At 23.6% G+C, this 22,827-nt stretch overlaps 1 protein-coding gene and 1 long non-coding RNA gene across 3 annotated transcripts in view; one reads left to right on the forward strand and one right to left on the reverse strand.

The window, feature by feature from the left end:
• Positions 1-21,610, forward strand: part of LOC126896013 (ankyrin repeat and death domain-containing protein 1A-like) — a 34,311-nt gene extending 12,701 nt beyond the window's left edge. Inside the window, exons 2-14 of one of the 2 annotated variants that reach the window (XM_050668421.1) lie at positions 320-450; positions 1,643-1,746; positions 6,482-6,580; positions 7,081-7,179; positions 10,709-10,912; positions 14,353-14,550; positions 16,591-16,689; positions 16,794-16,892; positions 17,036-17,134; positions 17,523-17,621; positions 17,682-17,898; positions 19,347-19,475; positions 20,678-21,610. In XM_050668421.1, the coding sequence (XP_050524378.1) occupies positions 345-450; positions 1,643-1,746; positions 6,482-6,580; positions 7,081-7,179; positions 10,709-10,912; positions 14,353-14,550; positions 16,591-16,689; positions 16,794-16,892; positions 17,036-17,134; positions 17,523-17,621; positions 17,682-17,898; positions 19,347-19,475; positions 20,678-20,763 (1,638 nt within the window). In that variant the 5' untranslated portion in view covers positions 320-344 and the 3' untranslated portion in view covers positions 20,764-21,610. The remainder of the gene's footprint in view (positions 1-319; positions 451-1,642; positions 1,747-6,481; positions 6,581-7,080; positions 7,180-10,708; positions 10,913-14,352; positions 14,551-16,590; positions 16,690-16,793; positions 16,893-17,035; positions 17,135-17,522; positions 17,622-17,681; positions 17,899-19,346; positions 19,476-20,677) is intronic. The other variant, XM_050668420.1, reaches the window with a different exon arrangement.
• LOC126896015 (uncharacterized) lies at positions 2,172-4,287 on the reverse strand. The gene is made up of 3 exons (XR_007701756.1): positions 3,447-4,287; positions 3,206-3,287; positions 2,172-3,110 (listed from the first exon to the last, which is right to left on the reverse strand). It is a non-coding gene; the product is annotated as an uncharacterized LOC126896015 (long non-coding RNA).
• Positions 21,611-22,827: the final 1,217 nt, after the last annotated feature.

Genomic DNA, 22,827 nt, shown 5'->3' on the forward strand with positions numbered 1-22,827 from the left:
ACTTTTATAAAAGTTTTTCATTTTTTCTTTTATAAATTGTTAACTGTAAACAAAAAAAAGTTAAAATAAGTAAAAAGTTAAAGCAGCTATTTTTAACTTTTTGTATTATACGTGGCTAATTTTTATTCAAACAATATAAAATTAAAATTTATTTTAGTTTTTAAATAATTTCGCTCTTCAATCGTTAAAGTGTCTTATTTCGTAAAATATTCATAAATTTTGACCTTCGTGAATATAACCAAATTTTATCTTCAACAATTATTGTAAAGTTGTTATGATGGACGTATAAATCATTTAATACTTTTTTTGTTACTTTTAGGTTGAATCAAAGTAATGCTGGCAACATGCTGAGAGTGGACGATTGTGTAGTCCTTAGGCGAGTGTCAATGGGAGGAGGAGAAGAAAATCCTGAGCCACCGACTGAGGCAGGAAATAGACGCGCAAGCAGTGGTCTGTTTTTTATGTATTAATAAAATAAAAATCATTGTTTTTTGATAATACAAAAGTCATTGTCTATATTAAGGTGAAATATGATACACTCTAATATAGGATTGTGTCAAGGCAGAGGATATAAGATGTAGGATAAATTTTTCTGAAACCAAAAATCTAAAAGATATTCTTGGCATAGTATCTTTAAAATCCATACTATTATTTATTTTTATTAATATACTTACTAAGAAAAATTAACGTAGTTATTTTTATTATTGAATAGGACTAAAACAGTCAATATAAATTTTATTTTAGCTATAAATCAGCACAGCTTTCAATTGTATTTGATGCGATAAAAGTAGAAGAGATTTTTTAACCTTTAAGGGTAATTTCATGAAAGTAAAAAGTTTTAGAAACACTTTATATTGTTTTATTGAAAACTGATGGCTTAGAAAGCTTGATAATAGTAAACGTATATTGTTAGCACAAAAGATTGGAAAATTCAACTAAGCTGTAGAAAACATTTTAATATTACTATAATATAATATCTCGATTCATAAGCGATTAAATATTTTTAGGTCCATTCCTAGTAAAGGTATTAATTTAATTTTTTTCCTTGATTACATATATGTCAATCTAGCTCATATAACACAAAATTATAAAACTAAGAAAATATAACTTTAAAATAACTTTTGAATCAGTTGCTCAGTAGTTATAAATATTTTTATACCTGGGCGGCAAAATAACACGTGATAATAAAAGTAATATACCTCCATACCTCTTCACTAGTTTATATATTAAAGTGTTAATAACATCGAAAATACTGATTAGAAAGTTATTATCGACCAGTCAATTACTTAATTGAATAATTTTCTATTTCACGAGTTAGTTAAATGCAAATGGAATATTTAAAAAAAATTAAGTAATTACATTAAAATGGGATAAGAGATGGCCTTCAAAAATATTTAAACACTTAAAAATGGAAAAAAATATTTGCATTGTTATCATTTAGGAGAAATTTAGTGTATCAAGATAAATCAATTACTTTTTATAATATTTTTATTGTGTTGTTGAATATTGTATAAGAAATTATAACAAAATACATTTTTTTTTTATCTCGAAAGCTGTGGTAATAATACCAAGAAAAGTTATAGATATAATGTAAGGGATAAAAACACAATAATTACTCGTTGTTTTCTTGTTTTTTTTTTAGTCTTAAAAAATGAATTACTCCTTCATGAAGCTGTCATAAAAAATGACCTAGAAGCAGTTAAAAAAGTAATTAAAGAGCCACTTGATGTAAACTCAAGAAACAATGTAAGTATATCAATTAAAAGAAGTTATTTTATTAATAAAATAAATGTCTTTTAAAAAAATTTAACCAATTTTTTAAATATAATTATCACAAAATAGTATTCTCTATTATATTTATTTTATCAAGATTAATAGATGGAAACATACATTAAATATACCTATTGTTATAAAATTTGTTTGTGTAAGATGTTACTTATAGATATTAAACACGCAAGTTAGAGGTAATAAAAAGTTTAATTTCTCTTTTACCCTATTAAAAAGAAATTATCGTATGTTCATAAAAATAAAAACAGGAAATAAAAATAACATTACTTACTATCATATAATTATTTAAATTACTAAATCGATGGCAGTAAATGAAATGAAATCACTATAGAAATTTATTCAATATTATGTCATGATAAAAAATATTAGAACCTAAGTATACAATTAAAATTGTTAAAAATTATTCAGTAATATCTTATTCACTAAATATTAAAGAATTATTATACTAATGAGCCATTAAAAATTTCAAAAATCTTCTATTCAAGTGAATATACTACATAAACATATTATACTGATAATACATTTATGAGAAGTTTAAAATCAACACAACATTGTGGATTTGCTGTATAAAAAATAATTGAATAATTTGAAACGTGCTTAATATTGTTGTACAGAGGATTAGGAAATTCAAATGAAGAGATTTTAACAAAAAAAAAAAAAAAAATAGAAGCATGTACTTTTATGCATAAATTAGTGAATTTAAAATGTGTGTTGGTAAAATATTGTTAAATATGCTTTAAATTAACAAAAAACGACTGCACATAAAAAGTTATTGCAACAGTGTTAGGGCTACAACACCAATAGAGGAACAATAACACGTCAGTATACACAACTCGTTTTAACTAAAAATTTAAATAACCAGGTCAAAATAAATTTGAGCTACTAGAATTAGTATCATGCAAAATAAATAAATATTGACCTAGTGTAATATCACAGTTATTATGATATTGCAAATATTGATTTTGACAGTATGCCTAAAATCATCTTAGGTACACAATATATTAAGTGAGCATTGCATAAAACATATTACTGAAATAGGGAATAATGTTTTAATATGATTTTTCAAATAGTAATTATTTGAAAAGTAAATCGTTTATAACTTATTCGTATACGAAATTTATTTTATTCATTTAGCTTAAATAGTAGTTAACTCTTTACTTAGTATTACTCTTATTTAATACTTACTCTTACCTGAAAAAATATTCTAACTTTCAATAGTTTCTTGAAAACGTTTCATACGTGTAATTCACAAAATGATTTATGCATATATTTTTATCGTATTCGATGTAGACTTTAAATTACGTTACATAATCCAATGGATTCTATGGACATATGGATACAGGCATAAATGTATAGGGGTTTTATAGACAAACTTTTATCGCAATAATAATATATTTTCTTGGCGAATTGGGCTTACCAAAATGACATAAGATACTTTTAGTTTCAAAGAAAAATAAACGGACGGAACTTGTGATATAACGCCAATCGATTTTGACTACCTAAAAAAAAAAGGAAAACCGAAGTGAAAATTATTTTCAGATATTTGTAATAAATAAGCTCTAGTTGAGTAGGAGAAAATCGATGGAAATTGGCGTATATTATGACACACTTTTTTTTTTTTAGAGATAAAGTGTTTTAGAGACAGAGTATTATATTACCATTTTTAGGGACAAATCGGTGCTATTTACTACTGCTCAAACAGAAAATACTTCATTTTAGACAGAAAACTAGCCGACATATCCGATATAAAATTGAAATAAACTGACTTTCCGGAAATTCATATTTGGTTGATTTTGTTTCGGAATTTCATCATATAGCAGCATCCTTTTCCTGGTGTACACCAGTAAACACATTGAAAAAATCACATCAATCCTAATGTAAACAATTTATAAACTATAACATTGTGGTTGTATTCACATTTTTCGTACATTATTGTACATTTTTTAATGAATTCTCTTGTTTCATCGAATGATTTACGTTTCAAATGAAAAAATAAGTTTAATGCTACTAATTTATTACTAATGTGTTTTTATTGATCCACCATGCATGCTAAATAATTTATAAACGCACACAGCTGGTAGAGAAAATTATAGGCGTTGCACATTAATTCTATTGCTCAGGTTTATTTTTATTTTTTTACGCAATTAAAAACGTTAATGTTAACTTTAACATGTAAGAACTCACTTTGTATCGATTTACTTTACCCTCATAATTTTTCAAATATGTCGATTAAAAACTACAGCAAAAATATAATTATTATTTTTGTGGTTGTTCAAAAGCGAACTGTTTTGATAAGAATTTACTGGTAAAAACAAAAATCTCTAATTTGAATTATTTTAATATTTTAATTGAAAAGTGCGCATTTAAACGTGAACCGTTCAACAAAGGCTTTTGAACAACAGAATAGTTGACTAGATTATTATTTATTAAATTTGTCAACAATAATAATTGTGCTATTTATTATTTACCGTTTGAACTGAAAATAATATAAAGACTATATTAAAAGACCACTATTATGTAATAGTTTTTCAATAATTTACTCTATACATTTTCAGTGAATTATTAAAAACCACTGAAAAATATAGTGTTTTTTAAAATTATTACTTATGTACAAGGAAAGTTAATAATTTATGTCGAACCTATTATTTTACATTGTTGAACGAATCAGGAAACTAAAAATGTTTAACGGCTTTTCTGTACAATTATTAAAAAGTTATTAATAAAAAAATATGATTTAATTAGTTGTATTACTCAACGTTTTGTACATCGAATGAAAAACTTCATTACATTGTTATTCCGTTATATTTTGTAAAATTTGTTACAAAGAGTTTTTTTTTTCAATACCGACATTAATATTTAATTACAACATTAAATACAATAACTCTCAAGTAGAATCTTAGTGCCTATAATTTTGTAACAAAAACCGCAACAATAATGAAATAATAAAGTCGCGTTGCTATAAATAAATGTCTACTTTTGTCTGACGCACAATATTGTCGTTCAATTATTTTAAATGTACAAAACATAGAATATTATCTTGCTTTAATTAATTGGATTCCGGAAAATAAAAAAAAAAGCGTAGATTGTCAACAATTGTATAAGTAATAAGATTTTCATTAATTTTTACGATTATTTTAGGAGATATCATCATAACATTTTTTAAAAGAGTATCATCTCATTTTGTAATCAAATTTCAAAAGTTGAAATCTTATGGTTAAAATTAAAACGCTTTAACATTTGTTTCGCGATTAACTTTGGATTTATATAAGTCGATATTACATCTTTTAAGCAATTATATTAAATGAATACTATGTAGTATAATTGATATTTTAATAGTGTATTATAAATAACGTTTTCATAGTTAATATTAAATATTTTTATCATTTAAGTGATGTATCATTTACGCATTTTCGTTTTCTTATAGCCCTCCATAATATTTAATATCATATAATAAAAATTGATCACTTGTGGCTAATATCATTTAAAATTTAAACTATATTTAAAACCAAAATATATTAAAAATGTTTAACTCAAAAAACCACAATAAGTGGCTTTGTTTTAATTTAATAGGCTCTTTTAATTTAAAAAAGCTATTTTTACATAGTTATAATTTAAAATGTTAATTATCAAATGAGTTTTCAAGATGAGACCAAATAAGACATGTGATATTAATTATTTTTTAATAGGCCCGTAAAGAGATTTTCGATTTTTTTATAATATAAATTAGCGATGGTGGTGGAACTATAATAGTTATGAATATAAAAAAGTATTTTTTTTTAGTTAGTTAACAATAATAAAAAAAACTATAAAAAAAAATTAATATAAACACATTGAAACTCTTAAGGCGTTTTAATAAAAAATCTCACATGAATGATATTTCTCTAATAACTTTTAATTAATTTGAAATTTTTTTAATAAATTTAAATAATTTAAGTCTGTTGAGATTTTTTTCAGTTTATTGTTGATATAAATCCTTTCATAGCATTTTATTTTGTAACCAACAAAGGCTTACATAACAATGAATATTATTTTATAATTTCTAAGTAACAATTCTATTTTTGTAATTCTGATAACAGTCAACTAAATTTAACATTAACGCTGTAAGCGAAATGACTTTATTAAGCTACTTACATTAACTATTGGTTTATTATCTTGTTTTATAGAAATTATAGTAATTAATCTTAATCAACCGTCCAGTACCTATGAATCATCCAATATTAACGTTTTTTCGTCTCATTTAGAACAATTTTTCAAATGTCTTTAGATGTAATTCGTTTTTTATAGCTCTAGTAATGTGTAAAAAGGAACACTTCAAGCAATACAATTTTTGCTACATTTGTGTTTTATGAATTGTTCTTTGATGAATCTGTTTTGAAATGTGTCGACAAAACTCTTATAAACATTTCTGTTTTCTGAAAAAATTCTTATTGATAAAAGTTAGTTTTTATAAAAACTTATTAAACCATTTTTTTCACGAGGATGTAATAATATAAATCAATACTTTTTAAATTAAAAATATGAACTCCTTTATGACTTTCTAGTTAATAATTTACGTTTATTTGTATTTATTAGTTGTTGAATGAACTATTGACTTTTATGTAAATTTTTTCGGCATACGCTTCAATAACTTATCCAAGCTTTCTCAACCAACGAAAAAAATTATATGTAACATGATTTATTATTTATTTTTTAGTATGGCAGAGCTCCTATTCACTGGGCGTCTTCGAGGGGAAATATTGAAATTATGGAAACACTTATCAATGCAAATTGTGACATTGAAGCTAAAGACAAAGTAATATAAATCACAATATTTTTACATAAATAACATACCTAATCGAGTATTATCGTTATTTATCAAGTATATTTTTACCATTTTTTTCTCTAAAATGTTAATATTGTTACTAGGTGAAAAAATTTGTGTCAATATTTTATACAAATAAACACTTAAACTATTATAAATAATATTTCATTAAGTAACTATGATTTTGAAATTGATTAACATGAATTATTAAAAGTTAAATAATATTTTTCGCACAGTTAAAAATTATTAATCGAAGATTAACGAATATTCTATGTCAGATCTTAAAATCATAATCATACGTAAATATATTTAAAACAAAATATTATCATGTTTTAAATAAATTATGTACTTATTAAAAAAATACCCTAAACGGCAAAAGAATTTTTTCTTTTTTTTAATTTATTATTTTAAATATATAACTTGTCGTAGTTTACTGAAGAAAATTTATTTTTTATATTACTAAAATAACGTTTTATTTATTTATATTACAGTATGGTATGCGGCCAATTTTAATGGCAGCGTGGCATGGCCATACGGACGCAGTACAAATGCTTATCAACTATGGTGCTAGTGTTAATACAATAAATAAAGTAAGAATATTTATTTATTTTTATTATGTTAAAAGCATAAGTATTATATTATATATTATTTCTCGTAATCAGAAATAGCTAATATAATATAATTTTAAATGTATGAAAAATAATTGAAGTCTTTAATTTTAAGATGAAATATAACTACATTCAAACAATTTTTGTTTGTTTTTTTTTTTTATTCGAATTTTGTTTTATATTAATAATATAGACTAAGTAATCTAGTTTAGGTTGAATAAAAAAAGTATTTTTGAGAAGATAAAATAATGCAGTATGTTTTTAAAAAGACTATAACATTAAGTAGTATCAAATGTAACCATTAAAGCAGAAGTACATTCGCGTGTAAAATAATTTCTAGATTGTATGATAAAAATACAATATGCTGGTAAAAAATTTTATGTTGAGTAATTTATGGAAGTCAATTTTAACAAATAGATTAATCGCTCTAACGGAACTAACCAGACATTGTTAGATAATCCTGTTAAGTGTAAAGGTTTAGTCGTTTGGAATTGAACTATTTAACAACTGTTTTGCAAATTAAAGTTATACAACACAGCAAATAGAGAATGAAAATGCACATGTTTATCAATATTGATGAAGAGATTGTATAAACATTTGATTTGTTTAGTAATTGAAAATTCTATAATAATAGTCATATCATTGGTTAATTTTTTATGAAAACCGCGTTTTTTTTTTCGTAGCTTTATGAGTCTTTATCCGAACACACATCTAAATATCACTTTAAAAATTGATCGAGAAATAAAATATTTTCTAGCACAGAAGTTATTATTTTGTTGCTATGAAATAAGCTTAAAATTGATGAAACTCGTAAATTCAGTTTTATGCTTAATAGTATTTTATGTATGGGTTTTTTTTATTTATCTTTAGCACAACGGTTATAAACACACCACGTGATAAACTTTAAAAGGCGGTCGATATGGATACAAGTAAATATTACGCAGTAATTGCGAATAAACTAATGTTGGACAGTATAAATCAAATGCTTTATTTTAACTTGTTAATTTTTTTATTGTTTCATCTAATAAAAAAGTAACTTTTTAAAACGTTAATAGCCAAATAATATTAAATATTGTGTGGAAATTCTGTATTTCATCAATAAAAATATGTACCACGAATAAACTTATTTACATATTTATTGTTGTTTTATAAAGACAAAGAAATGTAGAATTAGTTGACGTATTTTATTAAATTAAAACCATATCTTAAGATTTCCTCAGAATAAATCAAGTGTAGAAAAAATGAAGATTGATCACTATGGTTTGTTTTATGATGTCATTAATTTCAACGATAGTCCAATAAGGAGTATCATGTTAGCTTTATTTCTATGCGAAACGAGGCCATTTAAATATGCACAGGTACTAACTACGACATTTGAACTGATAAATGACCCAAACAATACACCATAATACATACACATAATGAAAAATTCAATTCTAGTTATATGTATAAAAGAACATTCATTGGCAAAGTTAATTTGTTGTCCTATATAAAATAAATTTATAGTTATTTTGCACTGGCAGTCTTCCATTAAATGAAATTATTACCTATTCGAATTACATTAGGTGCATTCCTATAATTAATAGTACAATATTCTCTGAAGCTATATTCCGGTTTTAAGATACATATTTTATGGTTATAATTTAAATAAAACAAATTTGTTCTTTTATTTTCAATTATATATTAAATTGAAAAAAATTGATCAACAACACAAAATTATCATTTGAAAATATTCTATACATATGTATTAAATATTATATATCTGTTGCTATTTACTTAGAAGTTATTTTTAAAAAAATCTAAGTTAATTGTACCCTTGCTTAATATTTCAATTTTTTTACCTCCTATATTGGTTTTTAACAAAATAGGACAGACTGGGACTATCATTGACATATATATCCTTGACCTCTGGAGTTTTATTACAAATAGATCTAGAATACATTTTTTGTATAGCTCAATTTCATTTTTCCTGACCTTAAAAAATATTTTAACATAAAGTATTGTAAAAATAATTATATACATTCATAAATAACAAACAAATTAGAATAGTGATAATTATAGTAATTTAAATATATTAATAAAGAAAACACTGCCTCTTTAAAAAAAATGTTGTTATGTTCTATCGAAAAATAATAATATTTTAATTTATCATTAAACTATGTTTGAGTCATTAAAAATACTTTCCGATATATTTTTATAAAAGTAAAAATAAAACGTTGAAGAGAGGATCTTCGTAGGTTCAAGTTACTAGACCGAATGTGGGAGTTACACTGACGACTAGCTTGTTTTTTACTTGTTCTTATCATTTTTGTTGTTGTTCTTCTTCTTTTTTGTCTTATTATTTTGTTTTTATCATTTTTGTTGTTATTATCGTGCTAAAAATTATTATTTATAAGTTTATTATTATTTTTTATTTTAATAAACAAGTTACATTAAGTAAACATTTCTGACTATACTTAACTTTTTTTTATTTAAATTATATATATATATATATTTATATATTTATATAGAAACGAGCCAATGTCTCCAAGTAAATAGGGCGGGTAAACAGCTGTCACCTCACTATCAAGTTACAGCAGGCCTGCAGTCTTTCATTTTCAAGACTGTACAAAATATTTTTTATATATTAAAAGCATTAATTATTATGCTAATAATATCAAATATTACATAACATTATGTTCATAAAAATTAAAACTCAACTATCTAAGTTTAATAGATTTTAAGTAAAAATAAATTAAACAATATTTATTGTTATTATTGATAAAACATCTAATGGCAAAATTTATTCACAAGTAAATTTGTTTATGTAGTAACCTATTTGTAGAGAAAAATCAATTCCTTTAACTTTACATTGACTACAAATTAAAAGAAAAATATATCAATTTAAATTTCATCTCTGTTTTTTGAATCATAAATTATAGTTATTTTCAGATAAAAATTAAAAATATCTTCTTACTATAAATATATTTTAATTATATTAAATAAAATATGATAAAAAGAATTCCCTATCCATTACAATTATAAAACATATTTTTTAGGATGAAATGAGTTAATTGTAATTGATTGGTGTTATTGTTAATGCATTTTTTTTAGATAAATGAAAAAATTTTCATTTCCAACTAGGACTTAATATGATAGTGATATACATAATTAGCAGGTCTTTTCAATCTAAAGTAAAATCTGCTTTATTTTCTAAGAGAAAAAATAAATTTACAATTACTCCACTTCATCATATGTTTTTATTACTTAATAATTTAATTTTTATTTATATTGTAAAATTTATGATCAGAATAATTAAGGATGAAATGTCGCTTTTGAAAAAATTCTTCAAAAAATTAAAAACTATTTACACATTTGCATCGATACGTTTTTTACGATAGTAACATTAATATGTTAAATATCACCTACACTTTTCACCTATGCTGCAACCATTTTTGTATCATTTGATTAATTAAATAATTTAATTATAATACTTTCATATTATAATTGAATTTATCTTTTTTAATTTTAGAAACATTATACTCTTCTCATGTGTGCTGCAAGGAATAATCGACTATCTGTTGTTAATTATTTGCTGGACACAATTGAAGATGTTGACATAGATGCGATTGACACAGATCATCAGACTGCTCTTCATCATGCTGCGATTTCTGGTCATACACATGTTGTTAGAAGATTGGTACACGCAGGAGCGAATACAAGTACCACAAATAAAGTAAGAAATGTTTTTTAATCAATTATGAGATTAATCTTTTACTACTAATTAAAAAAAAACTTAGCACATAGGGTCGCGGTACAGTGGTGACGTGGCATAGTTGGGTCAAGTATCATGATATTAGACAATGATTAAATTCACTATAGTATAAGCTTCGATGCAAAGCTAAGAAGGTATTGGTTTTACTATGATGTGTTTTTTTTTTGTGTCTGTTACCACTTTTTCTCAGCTCTCACCGAACCGATTTCTTTCAATGATACGTCAAAAGATCACAAATCGTATCTAGTTGAAGACATTACCCTCAAAAATTGAAAAAAATTTTCTCGTTCCCCGTAAATGCCCATTTCCCTCCAAAAAAATTACAAATTTAAAAATCGCTAAATTTTTAATTTTTTTTACTTAAAAATGCTATAACTTTTTTAAAAATAACCAAATTAATATAATTTTTTTTACATAGATGCATGATGTCTTTACCTATCATTTGGTATATTTTTTTTTTATATCTGACTCTTTACCTGCCTACAGGAAGGCATTCAAAATGACAACTTTTTCACAAAAAATTTACTTTTTCAACTTAAATTTTGAAAGTGTTCCGGAAAGTCTGACACTTTTATATATATCTTAAATTAAAGCTAATGTAATATACTTTATTATGAAAAAAAAAAAAATTTCGGACTTTATTTTGTCTTCACCGTGAAAATTCTCGATTTTATTTTTTACATTTTTAACTTTATAATGCTATAACATATTGAAAAGTGTATGGATCAACATAATTTTTTTATGAGAAATAATATTTTTTAATAATCCCTTTTTCATTCGACATACTTTATCTTAATCAGGATATTAATAAGGAACTAGCAAATCATGTAGCTTTTGGAATAATCCACCAATTTTTTAAAATTAAACACTATCTAAAGATTTGCATCGAAGCGTTTTTTTTTTTGATAGCGATTTTAATCATTGTCAGATATCATTATACTCAATCCAACTATGCCACGTCACCACTGTTCCGCGACCCCCCTGTGCTGGGTTTTTTTATTTCATTTTTTTACCAATTTATCTTCAAATGCCTTGTTTTTCTTACATATATGATTTATTTTTATTCAAAAATCGTAAAACTAGTCGTTTTTTAAACTGTAATGCTTTTATATTATTTTAAAGATTAGGTTAACATTTAAAACAATTCATTAGACACTCCATCGGTCATTTATTAATTTTAAAATGTTAATGTAATTTTATCATAAAAAAAGTATTGTTCAAAGCCACTAATAAGTTAAAACAAATCTTAGAATAGGGAACACCTACCTATTTTGAAAAATAAAATAATTCTATTTACCATAAATTAGGAAAAATTTGAGTTTTTTACGAAACAGTCAATTGTAGTTTTGTGCACTATAAAACGGCAAATATCCTTAAGGGGTAAAGAGTAGGGTTGGGACTATCCTATTGAGAAGAGTTTCTCGCGAGACAACTGTGAGAGAAGTTTTTCAACAGCGTTTTATATAGTGTTAATCCCACGTATATTACATTTTATATTATAATTATATATATCGTTTGTTTTGTAAATAGTTTTCTTTATTTCACTATTGTGTTTATTAAACGTTTTTTGTTTTTCGTTACACCGTGTTCGTAACAATACATTTATATACAACAAAAAGGTGGTGAATTTTTCTATGAAAAACATGATTTAGGTCATATAGTTTCGAGAATTTAAAGTTTCGTGTTTATAAAGTATAAAAGATGGTCAGTAAAAATAAGATCTGATAAAAAAAAACCCTCGCATTTAACACGCAACTAACTTATGTAAAAATATAAAATTAAAAGAATAATGTTCATAAAAACTTATCATTGTGAATTAATAACACCTATCAGTAATACATTTAATATTGAATTCTTTTAGATTAATATCAATCAAAAAAATTATTGGTAGAAAAATAAAAAAATTTTAACACTTAAAAAATGTAATACTAAATTTAAAAATACCTCTCATACAAATAATCAGATTCACCAAATAATTCAGAACTTTCATGTATCATATGATATTTAAAAATCCCCAGAAAACTTTGGGAAGATAATTTTATGATTGTAGCTTTTTTTTATAAATAGTTCTAAATTATTCATTATAATATAATGAATAATTACATACCAGAATACACATTATAGTTTGAAAATAATACAATTTTTAAAAAAATTAAATATAAGGTAAGAATGACTATATTCAAAAATAAAAGAGACAACGAGAAATTTAAATATGTAGGTTTATTCGATTAAATAAACCTAGCAAAATAACTGATATTTAAATAAATATCAAATTAATGATATTTTTTTAGAAGACTAAAATATGTAAATAATTAAATACATATAACTATAGATGTGTATAACATAATTATAGTATACTATAAATATACTATATAATAGTATAATTATATCACAGGAAAGTAGGTCAAAATGTTCTTATACTAAAGGGATGCAACACATTCTACGAGCACTCAAATTTAAGAAAGTAATATGACCCACACAATGGTGAATAATTAGTCCTACTACCGTAGATAATACAGCAAATGTTAGACTAACAGTAATTATAAATTTTGTAATTCAAAACGATTTGCTTGTAGAGTTTGATGAAATTTAACGGCGATGCTTTGATATAAAATATACTTTACAAGCGTCTAGGGTAATTATGTACTATAAATAATGTGATAAGCTAAGTACATATAAATATATAGCATTCGATCATAAATAACTAGTTAATTTAAATTAGATTTTTTTTATATATTTTATATGTATTTCTCAAGTATTGAATTTTTGGTGCTATATAGCTGAAGCAATATTTCAAATTAGATTTCTATTATATGAATGCAAAAAAAAAATTGATTGTACATTATCAGATAGAACTCAATGCTACAATAATTACATCAGTTTCCAGACACCATTAATTTTTGCTGTTTCTTTTTTTTGTTAATTTAAAAATTAAATTAATTTCTTGTACAATAATTTTTAACATTTATATTTCATTACTTTCCTTAGTTAAAATTGTTGAATGCAATTTATTTAAAATTAAATGCACTCTATATACTTCTGAAATTAAAGTCAAAACTATAATTCAATAATGTTTCAGTATTAAATGAACTTTAATTAGCGACGTTCATTAAAAAAAAAATTATATTTCTTTAATATTTTATTGAAGTTCAAACTTTTTTATAAAAAGCTTTTATTAAATTTGTTTTTCATTAAAATTTTAATGCTAATATTTTAATAAAACTAGTATACATTAAAATAATAAAAATAACTTAATAAACTATTAAAATAATTTATAAACTTAAATTTCATCGTTCTTGAAATAATATTTTATTATTCTATTTTTTAAAAAATTATTATTAATTAATAATCTTATAATATTTCAACTAAAATAGTAAATAATTACCATATATTTTTTGCAGCAAGGTAAAACGCCCCTTCATTCGGCTTGTGAAAAAGGACATGTAGATGTAGTTGATTTTCTTCTCGGTCATGGTGCCGATATGCTCGCAAGGGATGAAGAACAAAATAGTCCGTTGCATGTTGCTGTGGAAAATAAGCAAACTCTAGTTGTTCAAATGTTATTAGAAGCAGGGAACCCTACAAATCTAGAAAATAATGTAAGTTAAGCCACAAACATCTAAAAAATAGATTCTTATGACTTTTGTCGACTTCTTATTTTACAAATTAATTATCAAGCTTGATGTGTGGTTTTACTATTCCATGTTTTTTTTATGTTTGTCTTTATTTATATTCCGGTCTTAGTAAACCAATGTTGCTAACGATACGTCAAAAAATGACAGTTCTAATTTAGTTGAGACTATTAGTATTATAATTTGATAAAATTACCTCAAACCTCCATATTAAAGAAATGCATGTAAAAAAAAATACAGTCGTTGAGAACTGTTAAATTTTATATTTTCTTTTTTTTCTACTAAAACAAATTTTTAAAAACTCTGTACAGATCATAACGAAATATTTATTAAAAATATTTCATATGTTTTGCTTGTTTTCAACATTATTTTTTTGAAAAACAAATAGTTAATCTAAGTACTTAGAGGAGTCCTTTTAACCTATACATTGCTTAACTACAATAATCAATATCCTTTTTTCCTTGCAATTCAAAAATGCTGGAGTTTTTTGTTTCATCTCTATAGGCATTGATTAAATGAGAATAGATTGACCATTCATTAGGAAATTTCGAATCAACACGAAACCTAACACTATCCAATCGATACTTACAGCCGGAATCTAAAAGAAGCGTTGTCAAAATTTCTTATTACATAATCTATCTACTGTATTTAATCAATGCCATATGTTAATAATAACTTTTTTAGGAGTTATAATACAATACAAGCAAAATTATATGATGATAAAATTGACGAAATTTCAAAATTTATTGTTAAAAAAATTCATATTATATAATTTAACATTGTATAGCTCAATATATAAAGGTAATTCCAAGTTTTTTGTCTTGGAGGGATAAATTTTAGAATTTTTTTTACTACCCTATCAAAATACATTTTTACTATATTTATTTTCTTTATGGGGAATTCTAAAACCCATATCGTGTAAACGCCCATGCAATGTACTATAAGTTGAAAAATGAAAATCATTTCAATGATTTGTTTATATGAAATTGGCCATTAAAATTAAAAATTATAATTAATAAAATTTATTTGTAGACATAGAGTATCATGGAGCACAAACTTTATAAAAGTGATTTTAATAATTTATGTTTATTTTGGATAATTAAAAATAAATTAAATATGTCCTGAATTACTCGTATGCTTGTTACAGTAATCACTATAATTATTTTTATTTTGATTATCATGTATATCATGTTAAGATATTTCATTAATTTATAAAGTGTTCTTTAACCTAAATTGAAGAATTTTTTGCTAATACCTAACAATTTCACATTTGAAAACTTTTTAGATGAAAAACATTCTTAATTTGTTTTATATTAATATGCATAGAATGTTATGGTTTTTTTGCTACAACTCAGTAACATAATTTTTAGGCGTAATTGTTTGTTTCAGCTATACATTAAATAGTTTCTGTCGTTCAATAGTCAATAAAAAAGTAATTTTTTAAAAAAAAGTGGAATTATTCTGACATACCATTTAGCCTCTCAATCATTTTATTGTATTTCTTTAACAACACAAAATTGTATTTATATTATAATCTTAAACATTTATAATCGATAGATATTAAAAATTATTCATGTTAGTTATTTACATAACATTTTAAAATTAACTGCCAATAAAATAGTATATTGAACTTTTAATATAAATAATTTTTGAACCATATTTATTATTATTAAAATACGCCAATAATAACTGACATCAAACAAGAATATGAAATAAGGTAATAAGGATAAAAAAGGAAGTATTTTTCTGTAAATAAATTTATATGTATTTTGAATAACATAATATGTAAAAATATTTGTATAACAATGCGTTTACAAAACAAATATTTGTGTATAAATGTTATGTGACAGTACAATTTTTACTTGATTTGATTGCATTATTTTTAAATAATTTAAATTACTTTGTTTATAAAAAATTTTATTGGCAAAATATATATTTTCAATAAATTGTGATATTTTAATAGTACTATCCAACAGGTATCTAATAAAGTTATTTTTGTAAAATTAGAAAGGTTTGTCGGCTCTGCATATAGCTAGTAGTCACGGATGTCGAGGGATAGTTGAAATGCTTTTAGCGACAGACTGTGATATCGACCGACAAAGCAAAGTAAAGTTTGTTATTTTAATATTTAAAATGCATAAAAACTATGCAATTTTATCATTATATAAATTTTAATTAATATTTATGCAATCATGTTTATTACTTTATAGAATGGTAACACACCTTTACACATGGCCTGCTTGTCCAATAATGTAATGATTGCAGAAATACTAATCAATAAAGGAGCAAATTTAAACGCCTTGAATACGGTATTACCTTATATTTCTTTTAATGGTTTAATGATTCAAACATTGACCAAATAATATAAAACAACGATCTGATTAAAACGGATTATTATGTATAAACTATAATATAATTTATTTATTTTACTATATGATGTTTAATTTTACAGAGGTTACAATCGCCAATACATATCGCAGCGGAACAAGGGTATTCAGAAATATGTAAATTATTATTAAGTGCTGGTGCTAACATTGAACAAAGAGAACAAGTAAATTAATGTTTATAGTATTTCTTTGTAAAATTAAAAATATATCAGTGTTATTCATCATATTTAAAAAAAACAAGCAAATATTTCCAAAATTGTACAAAAAAAATGTAACTTTTATATATCTTGAAAAAAAGCAACTGTCTCAGAGCAAAAATTGATTCAGACACCTACTACAACAAAAGTAGTGATACCCTTTAGTGATCTATATATACATTTTTTTTTTTTTGAGTATATTAATGCATTTTGATACATTTTGATTATTAGTATAGTTAATAGAAAATTAACTAATCGTAAGACCAAAAATAAAATAAAAATAAAAATACTTTTTCTTTTTTTTTATTTCTAAACTTTTTTTTAAATTTTAATTAAATTAAATTTTTTTATCAAGGGTGGAAAAACGCCATTGTACATAGCAGCTAGAGGGAGTTTTACAGCTATAGTAGATATGATTATAAAAACTGCTCGCCTGGAATACACGCCAAAAAAGGTATCATGTTAAATTTTTATAAAATATTTTTTATTAAATTTTTATTTCCTGCCAAAATAGAAAGGGATTGGCCTCAAAACGCCCGAAGAAAGAAGAAAATGGAGATGTAATCCAGATTTAGATGTTTCTATAACGTTGCAAGAGACTGACGAAAATTTGGACATTATACTACAAAAGTTGGCACATAAAAAATTGGGACCAGGAGAATGGAAAAAATTAGCTCATTTGTGGGCATTTACTGATGAACAAATCAAAGCAATAGAACATCAGTACATAGGTATGTATAACGTGACGATCAGCGGAAACACTTAAAAAATACATAAAAGAGTGTTAGATAAAAAATATTTCTATAGTGTAATTGTTTTTTTATAATGTAATTATTATTGTAGTTATAATCATGATATAATTTCTTCTATTATTGCAGTACTCAATAAAAATAAAAACTGTGTTAGTGTAATAGTGTTGTTATTACCAGTGTTAGGACTTCTATATAAATTTTATTTATCTTTTATCTTATCTAAATAAATGTGTTGGAATAAGTCTAATTTATACACCCATCTTAATTATTTTCGTAACATTGCGTGACGTTAAAATTTCATTGGTCAATAATTAATGATTTACATAGTACAAATAGAGATGTGAGGTCAATTTTTGATTATTATATAACATTTATACTGAAGTTATTTATGTCGAATTTCGTTACTTTATCATTATTATTGTTCCCGAAAGACTTGTAGGTTTGCAGGTGCATATTATAGTCTATCTGTATTAGGGTCATATTATATTATAGTCAATGTAGCCTCAACAATGTATTTTCCCAAAGTTATTTTCATACACTATACGATATAAAAATTATTTTTAAAAGACAATAAAGAGAATGACACAGTTTTGTCTACCCTCTTGTGTACACACGTATTTGTGTACTTTGTGTCAATAAAAATGAAGCACCTTTTAGAATTATATAATATTTTTTGCAAAATTAATCAAATGAAAGTCAAAAAGATAAAGACAATTTTGTTTTAAAGAGAGGTGCTGGACTGTTATCTTCTGTATATTCCTACCCTTTTAGACCAATATTTAAGTTTTGTCACATATCGCTGTAATATTTGTAATTGTAATGGTTAATTAATTATTGCACAAAAGAAAGCAATAAAAGGAATACATTCAATTTCTATAAAATCTGAGGACATTTTTTTTGTGTAAACTTATTGGGTGAATTCAATACCATATGAGTACATGTGGTATTGTACTTATTCAGTTACATAAATCTATTAAAATAATCAATCTAACTGCTTCTAAAAAAATTTGAAAAATAATATGTAACCGTTAAGAGTACATGTTCTTTGGTTTTCAATCAATGTGAACATAAAATTACACATTAAACTTTTTACAATTATAATCATTATTGATGGAAAATTAGCATTAAGTGTTACATGCATGATTATTATCTAGCTGAGTTTGATCATTAAATAGAGACTTAAATTACTTAATTTTAATAGAATATCAAATCAATATAAAGAAGATTTTTATTATTTAATTGGAACTATGTTTTTGCACTAGGGATATTATCGTGCTTCAAGAAACATCGCATGTATAATTTACGAATAATTATTTTTTTTATTAAAGAAATACAAATAAGAGCTCCATAAAATGTTTACATCCAATTTATTGATTCCAAGCATGTTTACTGCACTTTTCCTAAAAATGTTAATTTTTTTTTTGCAGGGCCATCTAGTTATAAACAACATGGTTACAGAATGTTAAGAATTTGGGTTGATAGTTTGGGCCCGGATCTTGATCCAATTGACGAACTCATTGACAGTCTTAATACTATAGAAAAAAAAACTCTGGCTGGTAATAAATATTTTATGTAGTATATTTTCATATATATTTTTTTTTATGAAATAAAATTAGGGTGTGGTACTATACCTTGTCATATTTAATTGTATACACGCTATTGTAGTTTATAAAGGATATTTTTAAACTACTGTTTACAAACTAACTACTGTAAAGGCAAATAATTTCAAGTCTCTGATTAAACGTCAATAGAACTAGCTTATACTAAAATAAGTAAATTTTGACTTCCTCCTATTTATTAAAAAGTATAAAATTTAGATCTATCTATTATAATAACACTATCCCCGTAAACTAGTATTTTATGAGAAATAGAAACATTTTTCCTGCTAACTTACAGATTAATTTAAAAATTTTATTTATTGTGACATACTAATTTCATTATTTTAATAGTTTACCCCCCCCCAATATCCAAGATTAAAATATATAGGACGTATCCATGTAACATACTAAAATTATGGCTCTCAAACCATCAAATCAATAAATTTTTATATTTAGATTTTGTATTACGAATAATTTAATAGAATGTATATTGTTCTAATTATTAAATTACACTAATTCTAACTCGAATTACAATAAAAATATGTATGGATATCAATAACAGTATATTGGTTTTCATTTATAAATCGGAGAGCTATCAAGTGATCCAGAATCATATTTCATATTAACTTAAAAAACGTTAACAATTGATTTCCCGACGGTTTTAAATTTTACATTAGAATTATATTGAATGAAATTAAAATTTTATCCACGTTTTTGAAAGATAATGAGTATGAAATGTTATATTTGCGTTTGTATTAGTCCCTTGAGAGAACTTTGTACAACAAATGTACAAAAGTAGAGGCTATGTCATCTTTGATATTCATCTTCATTTTAAATACAATTCTCTGATAAACTGAGAAATAATAAATACATTTTTTACTTTTTATCTATGGAAAATATACTTACTTTTGTTGATGCTTAAATGGTTTTTATGGGATATGAAAATAAAAATTTAAAAGTACGTTGTTGCGAGTTAGTTTTAAAGAATATCAAGATATTAATTTAACCAATAAAAATAATAATAGTAATAATAATAAACTTTCAGTTAATGTAGATGTTTAGAGAGGTTCTTTTAATGTAACAACTACTCGAAAGTTAATGAATGTTGAGATTATTTTATAAAAAATAACTTATAATTGATGTAAATTATATTTTTACAGATGCCATATATAAAAAACTTTTACGACAAAAAGAAAAAGAAAAGACTGCCTCCAAGCTTGAAGATAAGCTTTGCAATATCTCATAATCAAATAAACGCTACAATTATCTAATCACTATTATTGTACAGAAAGTTAATTTGACTTTGTAAAGAATTTATTGTATTTTAATGTATAAAAAATTGTTTTTTATTTCATTATTTGTTAAAGCGTTGAATTAAATGTTCAATCCTCTTTAAAATACTTGTGTGTGATCGATATCTAATATTTTGGTGTTATACAGACTGATTTATTCATCATGAACCACTTGATTAATCAAAAAATGATAGAGAGAATTTTTTTTTGTATCTTTTAGGTACATGCTTTTTATTAATCATAAGATATTTTTTATTTTCATCCCTTATACTTTTATACGGATGTAACATTTTTTCAAATGAAAACATATATATTATATATAATTTAAATTTTTAATTTTAATAAACAAGCCTCTTTAATAGATAATAAATTAATTAAGAAAATGACTGGTTGATAGCAACTTTTAGACCATTATTTCGGAAATTATTAAGATTTTAAAATGATAGCGGAGTCGCTGGTGTAATTATTTTTATCACTAGAAATTTCGATGCTTAAGTCTTTCTTTCACTGACATATAAAAATGTTAATAACTTCCGAAATATTAGTTTAAACATTGTTATCAGCCAATAATTTTCTAAATAAATTATAATCTATTAACTAATCTAGTAATAATGTATATTTTTATTTGAAAAAATAAAGTTAACGTCCTTGTAAGATATAAAGAATGTACATGAAAATAGCTTATGATTGATAAATTAAGATAACCCATACATAATCATACATAGAAAAAAAAATTTCTTTATTTTTATTTTTTGATTTATTAACCACTTTGTATAAACCAATAGATTTCCATTTATTTATTTAGCAATTCAAAGCATTAATTAATTAAAAAAATATTATATAACAATAATATTTAATTACGATTGCTCAATTTTTGAATTTATTAAAATATTATTCAATTTTTTTTCATATTTTTCTAAAAATTATTACTTTAAATTTAAAACAATATAATAAATTGAGGTTTCTAGCATTCAATAATATTTATATAAACTTATGAGTATTATGACATTATATTCAAATTTTTCTTTAAAAAAAAAAAAATATCTTAAAAATACTATTGATGTCTGATTTTTTGAAAATCAAAGCTCTCTTAAGAGAGACTTATAGGATGGAAATAATGTTTCTTAACAAAAAATATAACTTATTAATACTAAAAAAATCTATAATACATTTTTTTACGAATCCTTATTATTTTATAATTATTTAATAGAATAATGTTGTAATGTTACTGTTATTTATTATAAGCATTAGAAAATGATTAATTGATTCTAAAAATAATTCTAAATAAGTTAATAATGTCTACTGTAAATTATTTAAAGTTGTCTCGCACTGAAAAGTTTTATTTTTTTTCATACGAAAAATTTTAACGTAATAAAAATACTAACACTTCGTTTTCAAGTTCTTATATTTTCTATTATATTGTAAGGTTTTACGTTATACATATAACTCTCTTGTACATCGTTTGTTATAGTCTCAGAGGTGCCATTTTCACTCAAACCTATTCCATCCTTTAAATGTTTACCTACATTCATGATGTTCTCGTACTCTGTAAAATATATAAATATTTTATGGTTTATATTTATATTTATTTATGTGCCTATTCATTTTTATATAAATCGACGTTGAAATATTACTTATACAAGAAAAAATAGAATCAATTTTCTGTCATAGTTTATTTTAGAAATTCCATTGTAAATAATGCAGTGCATAGAAAATAATTTTTTTCACAAATGTTTTATGATTACTAAAATTTGAATTTTTAAATAAATATTTCAAAGTAATTTATGTAAAAAAAAAAGAGTAAATATACAAAAAAAATAATGTTTCTTCTTTGATATTTGTTTAATTAATAATAATCTAATAGTACATGGTAACATCTTGAATAAAATTCAAATAAAATTGTGATATGGGGACACAGTCTCTATGATGATTTATATCAGTATTTTTCTTCCCCTCCCATAGCAAAATGATTTGACCGTCAATTTCACCAACTAGCAATTAAATGTTTGTTAGGAATT

Source organism: Daktulosphaira vitifoliae, unplaced genomic scaffold (genome assembly GCF_025091365.1).
Source record: "Daktulosphaira vitifoliae isolate Bord-2020 unplaced genomic scaffold, ASM2509136v1 Scaffold_1, whole genome shotgun sequence".
Lineage (NCBI taxonomy): Eukaryota > Metazoa > Arthropoda > Insecta > Hemiptera > Phylloxeridae > Daktulosphaira > Daktulosphaira vitifoliae.